Below are 21,286 nucleotides of genomic sequence, written 5' to 3'. Positions count from 1 at the left end.
ACCATGCAGGAAGGGCACAGGATAAGGCATAGGCAGCCTAAGGGCAGCAATGCGTAAGGAGAGCACACAGAATTCAGGGGGACCACTGCCCTTGGTCTTAACCCTTTTTGGGCCTCAGGGCCCTGCATGTAAAAACGGGCTTCCTAAGAATATCAACCCTGGTGAGATGTGGTGAGGAATGAACATGGCATGGTGTGGCTTAACACAGCTGCTAGTAACAAGAAAAACCTAGTCCATGAGACATCTGCTCCATGTGGACAGGATGGGGTGACCCCGAGGGGAGGATACTAACTCCCTCTGTTGGTGGGGATGGGCAACCAGGGAATGCTACACAGAGCAGGTGTCATGTCTCTGGGGTTTTGCAGAGAAAAACCAAACATAGGGTAGTTGCTCCTGGAGTTTTTATTCACTGTTTTAGCAGGAACTATTAACAAATAAAGGCTTTAGTTTCAAACAAACAAATTGACAAAAAATATCTTATTTCTCTAGAGGGCAGGGAAAGTATAAAATTCTGAATTTTCATGTCGAGTATGATCCAAGTTAGAGGAACTCGGTCACCTGCAAACCTCTCCCTCCCTCCACGGGAAGGAATTTGAGGCTTCTTAGGTGACCAGGAGCTGGGCTTCTTTTGTTGCCTTAATTTCCGTTCATCTGAGAGAAAATGAAAGCCAGGGTCTTTGTGCTCCAAGCCAAGACCCAGATGCAGGCTGCCTGCTCCCCAGATGAGACTTCCTGGGCTGCCTCTCCCAGCCTGAACCAGCACCATGCACCCTAGAGAGAGGCCGAGTCCCCACTGTTTCCCTGGGGCCCATGGAAGCCCCTGCCTGAGCCTGTGGTCCTGGGAGCTGGGGAGAAGGTAGAGATGCTGCTATCAGAGGTCCAGGCTAAGGACAAGTGGGGCAGGTGGGGCAGGTGCTGCTGGCCATGGATAGAAAGGCAGGTGAGTTCCAAGACCCTAGCGGGCCAAGGACTGCTCAGGCCCCTTGGGAGCAGACCTGTTCCCCAGAGAGTCACCTGGCAAAGGCAGAATCTCCTCGTGACATCTCAGAAGCTTGTCCAACATCAGAAGGCAAGCCCCGCCTATTTAACGTGAGGCCTTAGGACCTGCCTCCCTGGATGGGGCATCCGAAGGGCCCCTCCCTCCCTCCAAATGCACTCAGCCTGCAGAGGATACAAGGGACCAGGGAAAAAGAAAGACCTGAGGGCCTCTGTATAAGGGGCTGGCCATCTGTGCTAGGACAAGTTGCTGCTTCTGCTACAGGAAGCCCAGATAGAACTGGACTGGACTCAGACCACTTACCCCAGAAGTCCAAAAACCCAATCTCTGTATGTCTCTGAGAGGTCAGGGGGCTGGGATTCTAGAGCTGCTGGTTAATCCCAAACTCCAGCCCATGCTGATGGTCCAGGTATCCAGCTTACCCTCAGCCATCTTCTGGGACACATGAAGCAAACAAAATAGCCCTATGGTTCCGTCTTCATTTTTCAGACAATTGCCCAGGGCTGAACAAGAGCTGGTGGGTTAATCCCCTCATTTCCAGTAACCTTGGGCCTTCAGGACAGAGTCCATGGCCTCATTTCTGAATCTGCTTTGTCATTGTTCAAGCCTGTTACTGGCATGTGACAACGGTGGGGGAGGGGGTGTGTTACAGGCTCCTGAGTCAAAGCTCCTAGTTACACATCTAGGCCTAAACACGTGGCTGTGGGGCCCTGTGGAAGTTATCCAGACTCTCTGTGTTTTGCTCTCCCCCATCTATAAATGGGATAATAAAAGGTACTACCTCATCATGTTGCAGTGAAGAAAAAATGACCCAGTCATTAGCTGGGTCCCTTGCACACTACAGGTGCTTAGGAGACATTAGTCCTGCTCTAACCCCTGCCACATGCCTGGCCTGGAAGGGGCTTTCTGGAGACCCTGGCTCAGGGCGCTGGCTGCCTGTGAAAGGGAGGCCCAGGAGCCCAGGTCCACAAGGAGCCCTGAGGTCTGTGAGATGTGCTGACCTCACCTGGCACAGACAACGGGAGAGAGGGGGAGCTGGTCAGGGTCCAGCTGTTGGGGAAGGCGAGTGAGGGAATTCACTCTTGATGGGGTGCCTTTTCCACTAAATTAACATTGCCCCAGTCTGATGGAGCAGCAGAACACCATGCCCATCCTCACATCAAGAGCCAACCTCCTGCACCAGGAAGCCCCTGCCTCCAGCCGGCCATGATGATGACAGAACAGGCTAAATGAGAGGAACCTGGCTTTGCCCCGAGGGTTGGTGGGTGGGGAAGGCGATCAGCAGCCAGGGCTCTAGGGAAGAGAAGCACGGCCACCAGGCGCCTCCAGGGTGAGACCAGGCCCAGCTCCCCCTGGCTCTAAAACACAAGCTTCTTGGGAACCTCCCACGGGAACTCGCTTCTTCCGAAATGGCCGTAGCATGCTGTCTTCTGGTAGATGGGCTTCTTCAAGTCCAAATCCCTGCATGTCCAGCAGAAGGGAAGGGCATTGGAAGATGGAACAGGTGCAGGGTTTCTTTCTCCATTTCAAGGACAGGAGGGAGCAACGAACTGTAGCACAGCCCTCCTCACGTGGCACTACACCTCCCCCCAGCAGTTGCACACACACATCCTATCTGTGCCATACCACGGTCTCGTTTTATAGCCCCACGGATGCTCAGAGGTTCAGGGACCAGGACCTAACTCCAGCCTTCGGATGCCTTTCTCCTCCCACTCCACTTACCTGGCCCAGGCCAGTGTTGACACCACCAAGCTCTGGAAACAGGGAATAGACTTGCTGACTTGATTCCCAGTCATTTGAGCCATTTGGCCTTATATTAATAATTATTTTCCTAAGATCCTCGCCTGCCTCCCAGCTGCTCAGAGATGGCCCCACCGGAGTTGGTGTTGGCTTGGCCAGCAGGAACCTGGGGCGGCCTCCTTCAACCTGACAGCCAGGCTTTCTGCCCTGGGGATGCAGTGTGCTGTACCAGGAGCTCACAGACCCTACCACTTCTGAGAGGCAGAAACATCCTCCTTTCTGCCTCCCTTTCAGGTGAGGTGAGCAACTGGGCAAGGAGGGAGCAAGGTCCTGTGTAATAGCGGAGCATGGCACTTTACCTGACAATGACACCCGGCCGGAGGTCGAAGTTCTTACGCACCACATCCAGCAGCTCTTGCTCTGTCTTCTGAGAGGTTCCATAGGTGAAGATGGAAATGGACAGCGGCTCGGCCACACCAATGGCATAGGAAACCTTCCAGCAAGGTGCAGCGTCAGGGACTGAAGCCTCTGTGTGGGCCCTGCCCCTCTCAGCAGCTTTGCCCTTCTTCTGAAGGGACCAGCGGGGACCACACATCTCTTGCCCAGCATGTTCCCCTGCAATTTTCCTGCTATCTTCACCGAGGACAGTTATTCTACATGCCCCTCTCCCTGAAGATTTTGGTTTTCCCTCCCCCAGGTTTTCAGAGCCCTGGCCACAGTGCCCAACACAATCACACAATCACGCAATCACAACCTTTGGCAAAGCGTGCAGCTTTCCCACCGGGTCAATATCCCCTTACTCAGGGCAAAGCTGGGCAGGGGTCTTCCGCTGCAACAGGACGGTGGTGGGTGGAGGGGCTTACCTGGACGAGCACTCTCCGGCAGAGCCCCGCCTTCACCAGAGACTTGGCCACCCAGCGGGCAGCGTATGCAGCTGAGCGGTCCACCTTGGTGTAGTCCTTCCCAGAGAAGGCCCCACCACCATGAGCCCCCCAGCCACCATAGGTGTCCACAATAATCTTACGGCCAGTGACACCCGCATCCCCCTGCGGAGGGAGAGAAATCAAGATAAGAAGCAGAGCCAGCCCCTAGATGCTAGAGGGGGCTGAAGCACTCTGATGGCAGCTGAACTGCAACTCAGGAACGATGTCCTGGGGCTGCCCACAGACATTTTCGTAAGACTCCTTTGCCCAAAACTCTGGACCCCACTCCCAGCTCAGTCATTGCCCACATACTGAAATCAGGTAACCTGCCAAAGCTTCATTAGAAAGTACAGAAGGTGGGCCAGGGGTTCTCTGGGGTCACAGCCACTCCCTAATGCCTTTGTTACTGAGTCCATCACAATGCAGAGATCCAACTGCAGGCAGGAATTGCACTGTCAAAAACACAACCCTGGCTGGTGCCACCTAGCAAATGCCATGTTGTCCACTTCCCAAGTGTGCTCTGGGCAACACCAGTCAATAGTCATGTCTTTAAAAGGGTGGGAGTTCTATGTTATATGATTTGGGGAAGTCTGCCTACTCTACCCCCCCTTTTAGAGATCCACAGTTCACACTAGTATGTCTAGGCTTTGAGAAGTCCTGCAAAAAAAAAACAATTAACTGTGACCTCCTTCTACCCTGTATTTCTACATTCCACTTGCTCCTGGAACCCAGGATGGGGCTCAGCACTGTGGCAAAGCACGCAAGCTGAGGGCCCGGGCAGTGGGCAGCAGCCTGGCAGCGGTGCTCTGCAGCCTCCACTCCTCACACTTGCAGTACAGAAGAGGGGCCAGCGGCGCCCTGTCTAAAACACCCTGCCGCACCCGGGCGCCCACAACAGCCAGAGGCAGCCTGTGGTGAAGATCTGGAAACAGCCACCTGGGAACAGCTGGCCACGTGCAAATGCTGCAGCGGGGAAAGTGCACCAGAGCAGGGCGAGGCGCAGTGGCCATGGGTAAGGTTGTGGTCACTTGAGATGGCAGCAGTGGGAGGGCCCGGCAGTGCTAAGTGGAGGAATCCTAGGGATATGTCCCCAGTTTCCCACACACTGTCAGACACATAGCAGACCTCCCCAGAAACCGCACTAAATGTACAGAGGCTAAAATTCACCGACTTTACATTTAGTCCACGGTCAGAGCCAGCTGACCCACTCCAAGCTAACTTGCGGTTTTCCTGCTCTGAGACATAAGCAACCCCAGTAACAAAGACAAACCAGGGCTTCGTTCAGAGACAAAGATGCACCTGGGGACCTCCAATGACAAACCGCCCACTGGGCTGCAGGTGGTAGATGGTGTCTTTGTCCAGGTACTTGGCCGGCACTACGGCCCTGATGACCTGCTCCTTCAGGGCCCTGCGCATCTCCTCCAGCGTGATGTCTTCGTTGTGCTGCACGGAGATGACGATGGTGTGGATGCGCACGGGGATGACTGCGCCATTGTCCTGCATGTACTGAACTGTCACCTGTCCATCAGAAGGGTGGGAGAGACACTGTGAGGCTGAGACTGAGCGAATGGCACAAGGTGGCCAGGCACAGACACCCAGGAGGAGGTGGGCAGGGCTCCCAGAAGCCAAGTGGGGCCTCCTGTCTTCAAAGGGTGTTGGGGGAGTTAATCTGACACATTCTTACATTCAAAAAATTGCCTGGTGCTGTGGGGGGACTGGGTGTAAGGCCCAGTTGTTCCCACATGGGACCACAATTAGCACTGCTTGGAGACTTGAGTTTCCTCTCAACTTATGACCCCCCTCTTCTGTCTCAGATGTTTCCAGGTGCCAGCAAATGTCCCCATGGCCAAAGCCCTTTCTTGACCCTCTATAGCCCAGGAGGTATCTCTCCTCCTGCCAATGATGCACATAAGAAAGTCAAGGATCCAAAATGTAAATGTCTTGGTCAAGATCACACAGCTGGAAGAGTTGGGACCTGACCTGGAGCTGCACAGGCTGGTAGACAGGGCTCTTCCAAGAAGAAGGTTGGTTGCTGCTCAAGACCCTGTGCCGGCCACAGGCCCAATACTGCTGAAAGCAGCATGGACCCACAAGAGCAGGGCTCAGAGGATCTTAGGAACATGTGGTGCCTGCAGGGGTGCAGCTCTGCCAGAGGACCCTGGGAGGAACACTGGCCAGTGGGCATGGGACTGCTCCCATCCCAGGGCCTGGACAGAACCATGGGGCAGCAAACAGTGGCTCCCTGGGACTGTGCCTGCAGCAAGCTCTCTACCTCCCCAAGGCTACTCAGGTATCCATCAAACCCTGGATCTGTAACAAACTCCTACTCTGTGTTCTGCCTGGTCTAAGGAGCAACAGGGAAGGTCCAGAAGAAGCAGAAGAAAGAGCCCTGGCCATGTGAGATCTGCATGAGATGGCCCGATGCACACAGATCTCGCGAGCTGAGAGCAGCCCTCAAATGCCAGGCTGTGCATACATAGGGTCCTGGGAGAGGGGCTGGAATCTGGGGTAGGACACTCCCAGGAAGATAGGCACTGTCTGTGACAGACTCTAGGACTGGGTCTGCTGCATGGAGCCTCAGGAAAAGGCGCACAGCCGGAAAGGGTGCTCAGGCCGTCTCCACTGTTCCCCTGGGTGACTCCACCCCCACCCGCTAGACTCCACGCAGTGGCCTTGCAGAACTGCAGAACAGGGTGGCAGAGCAAAGGGCCCTGAGCACAGCGCTTATCTCATCACGTCAGCAAGATGTGGGGAAAAACACACCATGGAAAACACAGCTCTGACCAGGTACAAAAATAGCCATCTGCACCGCCACCCAGGCCTCACTATCAGCAGCAGGGATTTGTTCAGGTGGAAGGACCCATCCTGCTCACAGCCAGCACTCCGGCTGGATAAAAACACTGCTTCACAAACAGGGTGCGGAGCAGGGGACCTAGACAAGCCGTGCCTGGCCCAGGGCCTCTCTCATGGAGGGAGTGAGTCAAGCAAGCCAGGCTGTTTGGAGGCCAGCAGGCGAGGGGCCTCCTGGGGCCCCACAGCAAGCCTGCACCCCCTGCAACTGGAGCTGGTCCGCGGTCCTGCCTGTGGCAGGGGAGCGAGGCTGACTCTGGTATCCGTATTGGCATTTTCAAGACAATTCTTCAAAGGAAGGGAAGCCCTAAAAGAGCCCATCCTACCCTCCCTTCCTTGCTGACCCGTAAACCTAGAAACCCTCTATTTCATATCTAAGCACAATGAACCTGCTTCAGCAGGTCCAGTAGGTGGTCCCTGTGTTCCTCTCTCTTGCACAACGAAGAGAAAAACAGTCAGCGCCATTGGCTGCCTCCCCTCCCTGTTCTAAGATTTCCCCTTCTGTGAATCTTCACCCTGCTTCTATGTTGCAGCACCATTCCAATCCAGGACAGGACAGGCAGGCCGACATCATGGGTCCCTTTCTTTAGGTGCCATCACAGTCTACGTGCTTTAGCTCTCCTAACCCACGACCTCCAAGAACACCCAATGAATGCTGATGGTTCCCATCCCCCCTTGGGGGGGGTCACGTGGATAACACAGGAAGTCCCAAGGAAAGGTTTCCTTTGGGCATAAGCATGCTTCCCTGCCCGAGTACAGCCAGTATGCAACCTCTACCCTGTGCATGGTCTGACACTTGCACAAGAAGGAACTCCATCTCTGTACAGCTGGAGTTGTACATGGAGCCACACACAGCACGCTGAGCTATAGCACCATGGCTGCCAGATTCCAAGTGCAGGACAAGAGAAGGCGCTGTCTGCTAGTGGCCAGGGATGGCATCCCAGAAGAGGTAGAACTTTGCTGGCCACTCAAGGACAGGTGAGGACCAGAGAGGGAGCTCAGGTAAAGCAAAGCCCTAAGAAACAAGGGGACCATGATTGAAATGATGTCAATGAAGCAAAGATGGGGTGGGGCAGGCAGAGGCAGGTAAAGTTGGAAGACCATAAAAGGTTCTGAATGCCAGAATAACAAGTGGATTTCCCCTGTCCCCTTGTAGGAAGCCAAAAGTTGTAGAAAACACTGAACAGATGTTAGGAAGTTAAAAATGAAGCCTAAAGGGAATTAACTGGAATTTCCAAGCAGGGAGAACCTTTGGGAGGGTAGGGCACTGATCCTGGCCTGGCTGGGATGATAGAAGCCCTGGGGAAGGCTGGACTGGAATGAGAGGAGTGCTTGATGGGGCAAACTGGGGCAAACTGGGGACATGGGTAGGTGGAGAGAGATGGCACTGAACAGGATTGGGGAAGGGCAGGCAGGAGGTGGCAGGGTGCTGCACACAGCAGGCTCTCAGGGCCCATCTGCTTGGAGGGTGACCAGAGAAACCCACAGGCGGGAGATGTGGGAGCTGAGTATGTGAAGGTGAGAATGGGGTCCATGAGCATGGATACAGGGAGAGAGGTTGTGCAGGACGAATGCTGGGAACTTGGGAATCACAAGAGGGGTCACTGGGGTTAAGCAGGGAGGGGATACAGGAGTGAGGTGCTAGGAGGCCTGTGTCTCCGCTAACACTTCCATCACCCCAGCCTTCAAATATAGGCCTGTGGTTGATTTCAACACTGCAGAGAGAAGAGAGGTCAGGGCCCATGGGGTTGGAGGTGGAAACAACAGAGGTAAAGCCTTTTTATGAGAAACAAAGATAAGAAAAAGGGCCATGATGAGACAGACGGCACAGACACAGCACAGACACAGCACAGACAGCCTGTTCAGGACAAAGAGGCCTGGAAATATGGAAGCCAGTTAAGAAGTATGTTTGTGGCAGGATTTGGGGACTCATTAGTCAATGTTTGCTAATGAGCAAACAAACAAACAAAAAAACCCAGAACTATCCTTTCCATTTTTCTGTATTTTTGAAACTTTTTATAATAGAATGTGAGAAGCATCTCTAGCTGAAGATTTTTCACATAAATAGTTCTTTTCAAAACTGACCATTCTTTGAGTGCCTAGACTGAATATTTTGATCTTAAAAATGACAGAATCAAGAGGATTTGGGGGTGTTAAAGCTTCTGTCTACGGCTCTCCGGGGGTCATTCAGCTGCTCACCTGAGTCTTAGAGTCAGGCCGCAGCCAGGGGAGGAGGCCGGAGCGCCTGAGGTCCGCCATCCGGGCATTGAGCTTGTGGGCAAGGATGATGGTGAGGGGCATGCACTCCTCTGTCTCGTCGGTGGCGTAGCCGAACATCAAACCCTGTGGTGAGAGAGCAGGCTGAGTGGCGCCCACCCTAGACCAAGAGGACCGCGGCTCTCTCCAAGCCTGAAATCTGCCTGGTGTGTTCACGTTGATTGGGTGCCTCCTCCATGGAGCTTTCCACTGGCACGTGCAGGGGAAGGATGTCATCCCTGATCCCCAACACTCTAGGAGGGGGAGACAAGCCCAAACCCAGTGTTAGCAACCACAGACATCCACAGCATGGCCGTGAAGCTGAGGTACCCAACTCATTCCTGGCTCTTGTGCTAGGATGAGAGTGATTTCTGTGTTATCCACCCCTCAGTATGGTTAACTCACTGCTCATGAACTTTCCCAGCCAGCTCAACACACAGCTCCCACATGCAGTGCTGAGCTACCTGATCTCCTGCCCCGACATCCTCCTCGTTTCTGTCCAGATGGACGCACTGGGCAATATCCGGGGATTGCTGCTCCAAAGCCACCAGCACGTTGCAAGTCTTGAAGTCAAAGCCTAGGTGGAAGCAAAGTGAGCCTAAGTGGGGCACAGGTCAGAGGGAGGGGGCCATGAGCTTCCCGATGGATGGCTCAGTTCCCGACATGCCATTTGGTGTCAGGGTGGGGTGTCCCTAACTAACCAGGGTCTGTCTAGGCCCACAGCTGAGGCCCAGGATGGGAGAGGCCCTGCACCTTCATGTAGAACTCTTTGGCCAATGAAAATTCTCCGTGGTGTATTTTATTGTGCCCAATTAGAACTTGGTTAACACACACACACACACACCCTACAGAGACCTGCAGATTAAAACAAGGTGATGCCAAGGCTCCTCTGGCTGAGGACGGTGGCTGACTCATACCCTGCCCCTTAGGCTCTCCCACAGGTGCCTCTCAGAACCCAGTTTGCTATCACTGCACTAGGAGAAAATCAAGAGCCCTTTTGACACTGTCACTCAGAAGCCCAGCTGTGTGCCTGAGACAACTACTAAACATGCTGAACAAATATAGTGTACATGAACTACCCAGACAGACTCCCCGAGCCAGGGTCCTCTGACCCTGAGAGGTACACAGAGTCTGGGGCAAATGGAAAAGCCACCTGCCCTTTCCCACCTGCAAAGCTGAGGCACGGGGTATAGGCCTGCTACCCCTGGCACGCTGGGCACTGATTTGGGAAAGTCTGGACTAGCAGTAGCTCAGCCCTGGGAGCCCCATAAGGAAACTGCTATGCACCGAGACTGTGCACACCTCCTCATAGCTGTGCTGGGCTCAGCCACAGGGACTGTGAGAATAAGGGGCTGAATACATGGATGCCCCCACCACGTCAAGCATAGTGACACACTCACTTTCCAAACTCCCACAGCCATGTTCTTTCCCATCTATTCTCCTACCCACACAGCCTGAAAGGACTTACAGAGAAAACACACAGATCCAAGCTGTTGTTTCTGTACAAGCTTCAGGTGGGGATCTACTGCCAAGAAATAAAACTGAAGCTTTTCAGTCTGACACAGCCCTTGCTCCCAGGACTCCTTGAGCCAACATGAACTCAGGTTTAGCCATCAGCGTGATATACTTTTCCATCTCCACTAGGTCCCTGCCTACAACGTTCTTCCTTCAGCTCCCACCCCACATGTCCAAACCCTATGTCCACCCTCAGTGCATGTCCCCGGACCTGCCTGCAGTTCATCACACATGATGCCAGGAACTTACCCCGGGCACCTCATGTTGCATCATATACCCTAGGAGTATCAGGTCACCTTTGCCCTTTACACCTTCCTGTTTCCTAATGAATGTTTTTGAATGCACAAATCAATGAACAGTCTTTAAAGAACTGCCAAAGGCTGTCCTGTTCTGCACTGAACATTTCACAGTTTACCTAATCACTGTCTGTCTAAATAACAAATCTCCCCAGGGCTCAAAAATCAAGCAAGGGCTCCAAGGAATTTGGAAAAACAGAACTTAGGGGACCAAGAGGAGAGGTACAGGGCTTGGAAAGGACAATGAGGCCAGCAACACCACAGCCAGGAGCAATGAGGAGCCATTGGCCTGAGACCCTGCTAAAGCTGTTACTGCACATGACCTAAGGCTGTTCCTGTCCATCGAGCACAGGTAAATGGACAAACTTGGGCACAGGGAACCTCAGCCTGCTGAGCCCAACTCAGCCATGGCTGGGCTCTCGCTCATTTCTCCTTCCTAGGGAACATTGCCTCCTGGAAAATTTCCCTCCTACCTAATGCGGAATAAGTTTTGCACTTGAATAAGGTCTAAATGTACATAAACAAACTGGCTTTTCTTGGTAGAACAGGCTCCGTGTGGTAACGCCTCAGGAAGCTGCAGCTCTGGGACAATGTGTTTCCTCTGTGAATACCCTCATGTCCCGACCAGGAGAACTAACCGGCTCTTACCGCTTCTCTTCCCACTGAGTCTCAAAATCACTGTCATCTATTCAACCAACAGTAATTGCTCATGAGCGCTTTGGGCTGCGCCAGGCCGTGGCTGGACTGAACCTCTGTGAGTCTGCACCATCACACCATGAGTGGGCTCTCTCACTTACAAAGGGGGTGTCTGGCATCTTTACATATCCTGACCCACAGGATGCCACACATCACCCTAAGCAACCATTATGTGACACAGGCAGAAATGAACACCTTTAAAGTCATGCTTCTCTCTGTGCCTCTTGATTACAGGTGTTTATCTAGGCAGGTTGACCTGGAAGTGGGTCTTTTTGCCATGGTGTGAGGTCACCACATCTCTCACAGTGATTTCAGAGAATTAGGGAGAGAGCCAACAGAGAGCCAAAATGGATTTTTCTTTAAAAATTGGAATTGCCTGAACATCTAATGCCAGAGACCAATGTGGAGACTCTAACAATGGGGACCAGAGCCCTGCCCAGGAAGCCAGCGTGGACAAAGGGTCCCTGAAACTCCTGCAGAATGTGATCGCACACAGGCCCTCCGCACCTGGTGCTTGCTCTCTGGGTCCTCTGCTGCCCTCCAGGCTGTACCGCTGCCTGGCCTGCCCAGCCTCAGATGTTGGAATCTGCTTCAAGGCTCTGCTAGGGCCTGTGCCCCTTCCCTGGGTGGTGGCCCTATACTACGTGGCACAGGTGCTAACCTGGACCAGCCTCATCTGCTGTCAGCACCAGTTCTGGACTGAGTCATCTTGCTCCATGTCTATGATTAGAAGTATGTTTAGTGGAAGCACAGGAGTCCCGAGCCTAGTGGCTGCTTACCCTGTGATCTCACACAGACTGTTTACTCCTCTAGCCCTCCATTTCCTCATCTGCATAAGTACATAAATGATTAGGAAAACACAAAAGACTATCACCAGTGCCTAGCAGGGAGCATGTCTCCAAAGAAGGGCAGCCCCCTTTATTCAGTGCATCTTTCTCTCCAAAGCCTTTGCCAGTGCCAAGAAGGCAGGACCAAAACAAGGCCAGTCAACAACAGATGGGCATGTGCTGGGCCTGCGGGGCATAGTCACCTGTTGGCCATCCTTATGCCAGAGCCTTTGACCTCTGAAACCTGACAGACAAGTGTAGGAGTGTTTTCCTCCTGGTAGTGTTGATACTCCCATCAGGCTGAAAGGCATGGGTTTGACTCAGCATCGGGGTCTCTATTAGCAGAGAGTAACAGGGATTTCAGACCCGGAGGCCTGCCCTCACCCTTGGCCGAGTCATCATAGCCGATGTGCTTGATGGTGTCCCTCACCACTCGCTGGTAATCCACCATGGCCATTGAAGTGATCTCGCCACACAGCAGCACCATGCCAGTCTTGCACACCGTCTCTGAAAGGGAGTGGGGAGAGTTAGCAGCCAAGTGCCAGCAAAGGGAAGCTTATATTCCCAGACCTCTCACAGAGCAGACAAAGAAGACACACAAGGGGCCTCATGAGGAATGGATTCCAGAAGGAAAATAGAAATGCCAATAAAAAGAAAAAATCCTAGCACCAAGCACTGAGCATCTTTCAATGCTGTCTTGGAAAGAGTCAGTCGTAAGTGGTGATCCTGGACAACTTATTTAACCCCTCTAAGTCTCTGTTCCCTCTTCTATTTAATAAAGCTGTTTATAAGACTGCTGTGTGGATTAAAGGGAGATGATGGTTGTATGGAGCTGTCATAAAGAACATAGTCCACACATGTGACCCCCCCCATCCCCGACATTGCTAAACCTCCACTGCAGGCTTTAGGGAGTGGGATCCAGACCAAAAAAATCAAAGCAGGCCAATCTTCTCTCCAGATATTTACAAAAATATAAGGGTAGAATCTACCCTCAGAGGGGATGAATCCCTGTAGTATTCAATACAGGGGCGAGAATACAACCAGAGAGAGAAGGATGGGTCCGTGCAGTGGACAGGACATGACAATGACAGTAAGGAGAGCAGGACTCTGGTCTTCACACTGGGGAGCTCTACCCCATGGCCTTGGCCAGGCCCTGATGCAGAGGGCGCCGTGATCCTGTCTCTGAAATGAACAGCCTGGACCTGATCACCCTGGGGGCCCTCCAGGCTCCAGAGTCCCTGACTCTGCCACTGTGCCATGGGCTTCAAGCCAGGCAAAAGTTTTCTCGCCAAACAACTTATCCCACAAATAAAGATGAAGATCTTCAGCCTACATGAGTCTTCAGACACAATAAATTATGCAGATGGGAGCCAGGGCTTCAGTACTTTAGTTTAACATTAATGTCTCTTAGGAAAGCCATTGATTTATTGAAAAACAATTGATGAAGATGCTACCTTCCAGTTGCTATTAATTGGGGGACACTAATTATTTTAAAACCTAAATCGTACCACAAACTAGGAAAGAAAACAAGAGAAGCCAGGTATCTGTGCAGCCAACAGAGGCTCCTAGAATGAGGGTACAGCTTACAACCATGTAGGCAGCTACCTGTGTTTCCAGCTGTTTCATCGCGTCTGGAAGATTCACCTAAGAACTTTGAAAGACTCCTTGTTCCCAATGAGATCAAGCATTAGAAAGGTCATGTGCTGGTCCAACCCTCTGCTATTTATGGTTGCTATGACATCTAACATCAGATTCTTGCTAAAAATAATTATCTATTTGTTTCATTAGAAATGTTTTTCCTCCCTGTTATTACACAGGCGAGGTCTCATAATTGAGAAATCTACTGCAGAGCAGAGGACATGGGTTTTGGAACTGAGGAGTATGGCTCGTTTGTCTTATGCCCATGATTAACTTCTCAGTCTAGCTACTTAGGTCTCCAGCAGGAAGGGATCGGGTGTTTCTTACCACAGGCCACCTTGGCATTGGGGTCTTGCTTGAGGTGGGCATCCAGCACTGCGTCACTGATCTGGTCACAGATCTTATCTGGGCAAGAGCAAATATGGGTCAGAATCACAAAAATGTTAGGGATAACAAATTGAAATGTTAAAACAATTAGATATCTTTTCAGTTTACATATCAACTTATCTACCAGAGGGAAAACACTTTTTTAAAGTATAAGAAATTAGAAACACTTTGAGATTTTTATTTCTTTCCATTCCTGCCTAATTTTGGATGGCATGTATTATATAAAGTCACAGAATGCCCTAAAAAAGAAATAACTTTTTTTTTTTTTGAAATGGAGTCTCGGTCTATCACCCAGGCTGGAGTGCAGTGGTGCGATCTCGGTTCACTGCACTCTCCACCTCCCGGGTTCCAAGCAATCCTCCCACCTCAGCCTCCCAAGTGGCCAGGATTAGAGGCATGCACTACCATGCCCAGCTAATTTGTTTTGCATTTTCAGTAGAGATGGCATTTCACCACGTTGGCCAGGCTGGTCTTGAACTCCTGGCCTCAAGTGATCCCCCTGCCTCAGCCTCTGAAAGTGCTGGGATTACAGGTGTTAGCCACTGCACCCAGTCAAAATCAGCTCTTCTAGGAGTCTCAAGCAACTCACACATATACAAACACATACACGTTCTTCTAAATAAAAAGTCTCTCATTCCTCATCATGGTCCCTTTACTTCTAACATCTAGAAAAGTCCTGGAAATGAACTTAAAAATAGTTAAGAAGTCAATTTTACCTCTTTGCCAAGAGGTAAAGTCAGACGGCTCAAACAGTTGCATTGCATGGCAGGTTCCACAAGATGCAATGCACCGTATATAAAACACCACACCCAAGTACATGACTCCACCCATAAGAATTCTACAAGATATCCCCTATACATCATTGCTGTTTGCAGAATACTTCCATAAGCAGCTCTCAGATCCTCCCACATGGTCACTCAGCCTCCTGAAAGCCGGGTGTCCTTAGAGCTGAGTTTGACCTCTTCAATTAAGGTGGGACTGACAAGAGTTCAATATGAGCTGGAATTTGATTTTATTCCTCCACTATTTGCCTTAAAGACTCTGCAGGGTCTAGAATGTAAAGCACTAAATGGTGCTTGTAGGAAAATCCACTCTTGCTTTGGGGTTATGCAAACTGTCAGTATCTACAAATTAAGAAATAAAAGTGATATCTACTTACATATATTCTAGCTCATTCAGTGTTAGAAATACCCACAGTCTCCTCTTAATAGAGTAATATGTTTTTGTTAAGAATGCAGATCCAGAATCAAGCAATTTGGCTCTCAAAAGCAGATGTTACATTCTGTAATTAAAGATATTCACTAACTCCCTAATCTTTCCTTTAGAAACTACTGCTAAACATACGTTTGAGGTTGTGTTTTGTTTGTTTGTTTCTTTCTTTCTTTTTTAAATCTAGCCTCCTGCCAGTGGCAGACCCTGGTAGCACCTTTAGGTTTGTCTGAGCGCATCACCTCTGCACACCTCTATCACTGAAGGCCTCCCGCTGATAAAATATCCTAAAATAAATACATGCTAGCCACCTTAGGCCTACCCATCAGGGTTCCTAGAAGCTTGTTGACTGATCATTGATTGTGGATGTCTCTGCCTGTGCAAAGACACAGCTCACAGGCTCCCACTCTGCCTAGGGAAATCCAACATGAAGAGGAACAAAGCTGGAGTCCAGCAGGGACTTCCAGATAGCACCACACACCCAGACAACAGCCAAGGAGGTTGCTTCTGACTTTCAAAATTTTTATCAATATCACTTAGTAGACTTAAGATAGCCAATAGCTGGTTGTTTTTTTTTTTTTGTTTTTGTTTTTTTTTTTTTCTGAAAACCGGAAAAGAAAAACTTTATCTTTCTAGCAGAGAGGAATTCAGCAATGGAATGACAAGCACAAAGTCACCTAGCCTTTATGGAAACTGACTTACCGGGACAATTATAATGGCAAGTACAAGGGACAATCAGACAAACTGATTGGCTGTCATTAAGTATACAAAACAATCAACTGATTGGCTGGCATGTTCATTCTCAGTCCTCTGAGCACACGGCTGCTGCACACAATGGGCCATCCTTGGGACCACTGGCCACTGCATGCCAAAAAACCCACTTCCTCCGTGTGGAGTGAATCTTTCTCCTAAGCTATACATGAGGTTCACAGCCATGGAGCTGATCAGAATGTATCTGAGATTGAAAATACAGTACACCTAGATACTTTATACAGTTATGCACAATGAAAGAGGCTATTTACATTGAACTGAGCTAAGTCACATAAAAAACTCAATTCAATTCAAGGTTTTTCAACAGCTGCACTATTAACATTTTGGGCCAGATAATTCTTTGTTGAGAGGCTGTCCTGTGCACTGCAGGATGCTTAGCAGTGTGCCTGACCTCTACTCAACAGATGCAAATAGCACCTTACCCCACCTCCTATAGTTGTGATAACTACAAATGTCTCCAGACAGTACAAAATGCTCTTGGGGGGTGTGGGGCAAAACTACCACCCATCAAAAACTACTGGCTAAAGTACATGGAAGGAGTAGTGCACTGAGGTGTCCAAAGCCAAGTTACAAGGTAGGAAAGATAAATATCTTTGAGGAAGAACAAGAGCAAGGAAGATAGAAAAGGGCAGACTTCGTAATAAGTTAGCAAACACTCAAATGAATTTTGAAGAGGTACTTAAATACAGAAGTCTGCACATCTATCCCCCAGGGGTCTCCAAGAGCAGTGGTTCTCAGTGTGGTTCTCACCCAAGAGCATCAGCATCTCCTGGGAACTTGTCAAAAATGCAAATTCTGGAGCCTCTCCCAAGACCTACTGAATCGGAAACTCTGGAGGGTGGGGCGTAGCCCTCTGTGTCTTAACAAGCCCTCTGGGGGATTCTGAAGCACCCTGAAGTTTGAGAGCCACTGTCCTACACTCGAGGCTCTGAATGTTCTGGTCCTAGTTCTCACTGTCATCAAGGAAGTTTCTCTCACTTCCCCACATCACAGTCCACCTACTTTTCAGGGACCAAAACTAATGCCTAAATTTTCTTCCTGTTTAGAAGGTCTTCTATCCTGCTCTTAGAGAATGTCACTGAGTCGCCAGCACCTAGAGGTCTATCCCTGCAGTGACCAGGGTGCAGGCTTTCATGCCTAAGTTGCACATGTTTTACATGCAAAACTTAGTCACCCATGGTCTTGTTTCAGGAACATTCTCGGTTGACTTAAATTGGCCATTGATAACAGATTAAAGCTTTGCTCAAAAAAAAAAAAATACATACAAAAAGTTAAGACCTGATCATACATTTTGCATGTGCCATACTCTTAGCCAGCCAGCTGCTACTCCCTGTCTTGGCCCCACTGTGCTGGCATGCTGGTGGTGGGCCACAGCACGGCTTCATCAGGAGGGAATGTTTTATGAAACTACTCCATGCTGTTTCTCTAGAGATCCCTTCTGGTAACTCACACACATTGCTCTGAAGAGTTCTAGGAAAAGTGACTCCTACAGGTACGAAGTTACAGTCAGATAGGAGGAATGAGCTCTGGCATTCCATTGCGCAGTAGGGTGACTGAAGGGCTAGAAGAGGGAATTTTGAATGTTTTCACCACAAAGAAGTAGTCAATGTCTGTGGCAATGGGCATGCCCATTACCCTAATTTCATCATTACATGTTATATTCATGGATCAAAACAACACACTGTACCCCATAAATATGCACAATTATTATGTGTCAATTAAAACCATTTGTAAGCGACTCCCTCAGTATAGGCTTGGAATGATGGTTTTCCAGTCATTCCAGGACAGCCTACTTACCTGGGTGTCCCTCTCCCACAGACTCCGACGTGAACATGAAGGCTCCTTCTTCACTTAGAGAGTGGTCACACAAGCCATCCACTGGTCCATTCATCTTCTCACACTTCTCCACTCACGCTTCTTCCAGGGAACAATTTTAAGGCTGTGACTTTGCCTGAGTTTTCTTCTTCTTCTTCTTCTTCTTCTTGCAACTCAACAGGCTTGTCTTTGGCAGAGCCACGGGGATCACTTCTGCCTAACTGCCTGTGAGCACGTGAGAACGGGCGAGGACTGCTGAGAAGGGAGGGATCGGATGGAACTCAGGATGTGTCCCACCCTCCAGCTTGCCACAGCTTGCTCCTGAGCGACTCCTATATATGGAAAAGCGAAAGTGCCTGAATAATCATGTGAGAAAATTGGAGGAGTCCATTTCCTAAAAGGGGGGTCTTCTTACCTGGAGGAATTCCAATTCTTACCCCTGACTTTCCAAACTCTAAGCACCTGGTCAAGGTAAGGTAAAGAAGGCTGTAGAGTTCTGCAGAATTGAAGCTCCTTTGGGACTCTCCTTCAGCTCTCAGCCAATCTCGGTAGTGCTCCAGAGTTCACAACTCACCTTGGAGAGCAGGGGGTCTGTGGTCACCCAGAGATACAAGCAGGCAATAAGAAACTGTCTCAGAGATATGATTTAGGCTAAGATTGCAACAGTGCCTTTGCTGTTGGGTGTCCCCTCCTCCCCTGCATCTCATCTGGATTGGTCTCTTCCCCTTCTACCTTCTCAGGGAGAGCAGGAGCAGGCACCTGTATTCTCAGCCAGCTGTGGTGTTACACAACAGATTCATTTTAGAGGAAAAGCTTTGAGTCCACGTGTTTCTGCTAACAGAAACCACCTAAACTGTCAACTTCTCTAAAAGGCTGGCAGGCATTTTAACAAGCAAGGTCTTTAAAAAGTATCTATCTGGGGAGGTTACAGAGAACAGTGTGTGTGTGTGTGTGTGTGTGTGTGTGTGTGTGTGTGTGTGTGTGTGTTTAGAAAAAAATGCTTTTGAGAAATGGATTCATTACATGGAAATTATCAAAGTCCAGTTTCCCAAAGCTTCCAGATGATAAACATCTACATATTCAGTTCTATACATGTAATAAATATCGTGTTCACATAACTCTTGCATTATTTTTGCTTTGACCAAAAAAAGTAGTAAACAGGATTATATCTTTAGTTCATGTACTAAATGACAGCGTCTCACACTCTCAGATCCAGCTGCATCCTCAGACCCAAGGAACAATGGGGAATTGAGACCACAGAGAATGAGGATGGGTGGAGAAACCAGTTCCCACTAGAATGCAATAAAAAGTAATCAACCATAACCTTGTGCATCAAAGCTTGGACTGTGGGAAGCAAAAGTTAGGAGGCAATAGCCCCACCTAACAATTCTGGTGACCAAACCCCTCTCTGAGTTCATTATACAAGCATTTCAAAAAAATTTTTCTGGCACACATTCTGGTGCTCCAAAGCTTGAGTTCTGCTAACTGATGACCAGTCAAACATCATCCCTTCAGAGAATTAAAACAGTATTGAAGTAACCTCTTCTGGAATGAAGCAAGGGATGTTACATATGCATAGCCAATCAACGGCATTTAACAAGGAGTGAACTGAAGTGCTTAGGCACAAGACTTGAAAGTTCAGAGAGGAAAAGGCCACTGGGAAGGGATGGACAAATGAGGAATCAAATAGGGACTTTAGACAACATCGCCTTGTCATTGCCAGTACACAGGACCCCTCTGTTTGCACTTAAGCTATTTCAACATTGCTGGCCCTTAGTAAATTTCTTCTGGGTACATTAGTTTTAAACCTAGAGGCAATATGAGCTAATGTTTAATTTGAACTGTAGAACTAGGTGACCCTAGCAGTTAAAATTGTATGATAACAATTATGCTCCACATTTGATTTGAGAACAAGATGATGTGTAAGTAGCAGGTAGGTACTCTTCAAGGTTCCTAGAGCTATCGGGAAGACAGAAAACAAAGCAGTAGCTGCCTTCTGAATTCCATAAGTAACAGCACCATGGGGTGGAAGGCGTCAGGGTGGGGAGATGACCTGTACACAGATATGTGTGCAGGGGGCTTTGGCAGCCTGGATGCCAATTCAGGGTGTGAGGGAGGGATCTGAGAGGCACCTCGTTAAAAACCCATCTCAAGTATGAGTTTCATTTAAGACCCCACCTAAAATACTAGGATGCCTTATATTCTAGCAAGTAAATGTTAATAAGCAGTGCACAGAGCATGGTGGATGGAAGTGCAGGCTTCTGGACTAGAGTCCAACTTTTGCCTGTAACCTCCCATGCAGCCTGGAGAAGGCCTCCCGACCTCTCTAATCTGTTTCTTCTGCTGTAAAGCAGGTTAAATAATTACCTACCTCACAGTGTTATTTTGAGAACTAAATGAGGTCATTTAGGTATGATAAGTATTGGACATAGTGTTAGCACACAATACAAATTTAATAAATATTAGTTAATAATATTAAGCAGTCCATTTACACATATATGATTTTCTTCTAAACAAAAATAGATTATGGTATGTATACATATGTATATATAGGTACATACAGGTATATACATACATATACACATATAATTTTGCATCTCGCTTTTTTCCCCCCATAATATATCATGGCCCTCTGTTCACATCCCTAAATACAGATAGATTTTTTGTTTTTTGTTTTTTGGAGATGAAGTCTCACTCTATCACCCAGGCTGGAGTGCCATGGCGTGATCTCAGCTCACTGCAACCTCTGCCTCCCGGGTTCAAGCGATTCTCCTGCCTCAGCCTCCTAAGTAGCTGGGATTACAAGTGTGCGCCACCACACCAGCTAATTTTTGTATTTTTAGTAGAGACAGCGTTTCACCATGTTGGTCAGGCTGGTCTTGAACTCCTGACCTCGTGATCCGCCCACCTCAGTCTCCCAAAGTGCTGGGATTACAGGCGTGAGCCACTGTGCCCAGCAGGCCTTATTTTTTTAATACTTGAATAGTATCTCATAATAAGGATGTACCATAAATTATTAAACCATTCATTCCCCGGTGGTTAAATATTTTCAACTTCTCCAGTTATTTCACATTACTATTATGCTGCAGTGAAGGTCCTTATTCATCAGCATGTTTCTGAAAAAGATAATAATGGAAGGCTCTGGCAGGGCAGAACTAGCCAAAAGACTTCACTTTTGCAATGAATTTTACCTGATAAAAGAAGTAGCAATTCAATCAAGAGTTAAAATTGTAGTTTCAATCTACCCCCTTCAGAAAGAATTGGCAGATCTTAGCAAAGATATAATTACTTTGAGAGTTGAACCCATAAGGACTTCCTGGCCCTAATTTACCATCATAAACACAAATTGAGTCCCCCTTACGCACA

The 21,286-nt window shown here is 49.1% G+C and overlaps 1 protein-coding gene across 1 annotated transcript; it reads right to left on the bottom strand.

The window, feature by feature from the left end:
* Positions 1-317: 317 nt before the first annotated feature.
* Positions 318-18,108, bottom strand: MAT1A (methionine adenosyltransferase 1A). The gene is made up of 9 exons (XM_007962780.3): positions 17,903-18,108; positions 14,066-14,143; positions 12,485-12,607; positions 9,231-9,343; positions 8,710-8,853; positions 4,960-5,178; positions 3,601-3,783; positions 3,097-3,230; positions 318-2,458 (listed from the first exon to the last, which is right to left on the bottom strand). The coding sequence occupies exons 1-9, from the start codon at positions 17,994-17,996 to the stop codon at positions 2,356-2,358; spliced, it is 1,191 nt and encodes a 396-aa protein (XP_007960971.1). The 5' UTR covers positions 17,997-18,108; the 3' UTR covers positions 318-2,355.
* Between the last annotated feature and the right edge of the window lie 3,178 nt (positions 18,109-21,286).

This window comes from Chlorocebus sabaeus, chromosome 9 (genome assembly GCF_047675955.1).
Source record: "Chlorocebus sabaeus isolate Y175 chromosome 9, mChlSab1.0.hap1, whole genome shotgun sequence".
NCBI classification, from domain to species: domain Eukaryota; kingdom Metazoa; phylum Chordata; class Mammalia; order Primates; family Cercopithecidae; genus Chlorocebus; species Chlorocebus sabaeus.
Note: the sequence above shows the minus strand (reverse complement) of the source record. Positions and strands in the feature narration are given on the sequence as shown.

What these genes read in the sequence shown, in the direction of transcription:
- MAT1A (XM_007962780.3), bottom strand. Translation starts at nt 17,996, where the DNA reads ATGAATGGACCAGTGGATGGCTTGTGTGACCACTCTCTAAGTGAAGAA. An exon ending in TTGTCATTGGAGGTCCCCAG is followed by an intron (nt 3,784 to 4,959) that starts GTGCATCTTTGT and finishes CTCCCTCCGCAG; the next exon opens with GGGGATGCGGGTGTCACTGG. An exon ending in CGGCCGGGTGTCATTGTCAG is followed by an intron (nt 2,459 to 3,096) that starts GTAAAGTGCCAT and finishes CTGGACATGCAG; the next exon opens with GGATTTGGACTTGAAGAAGC.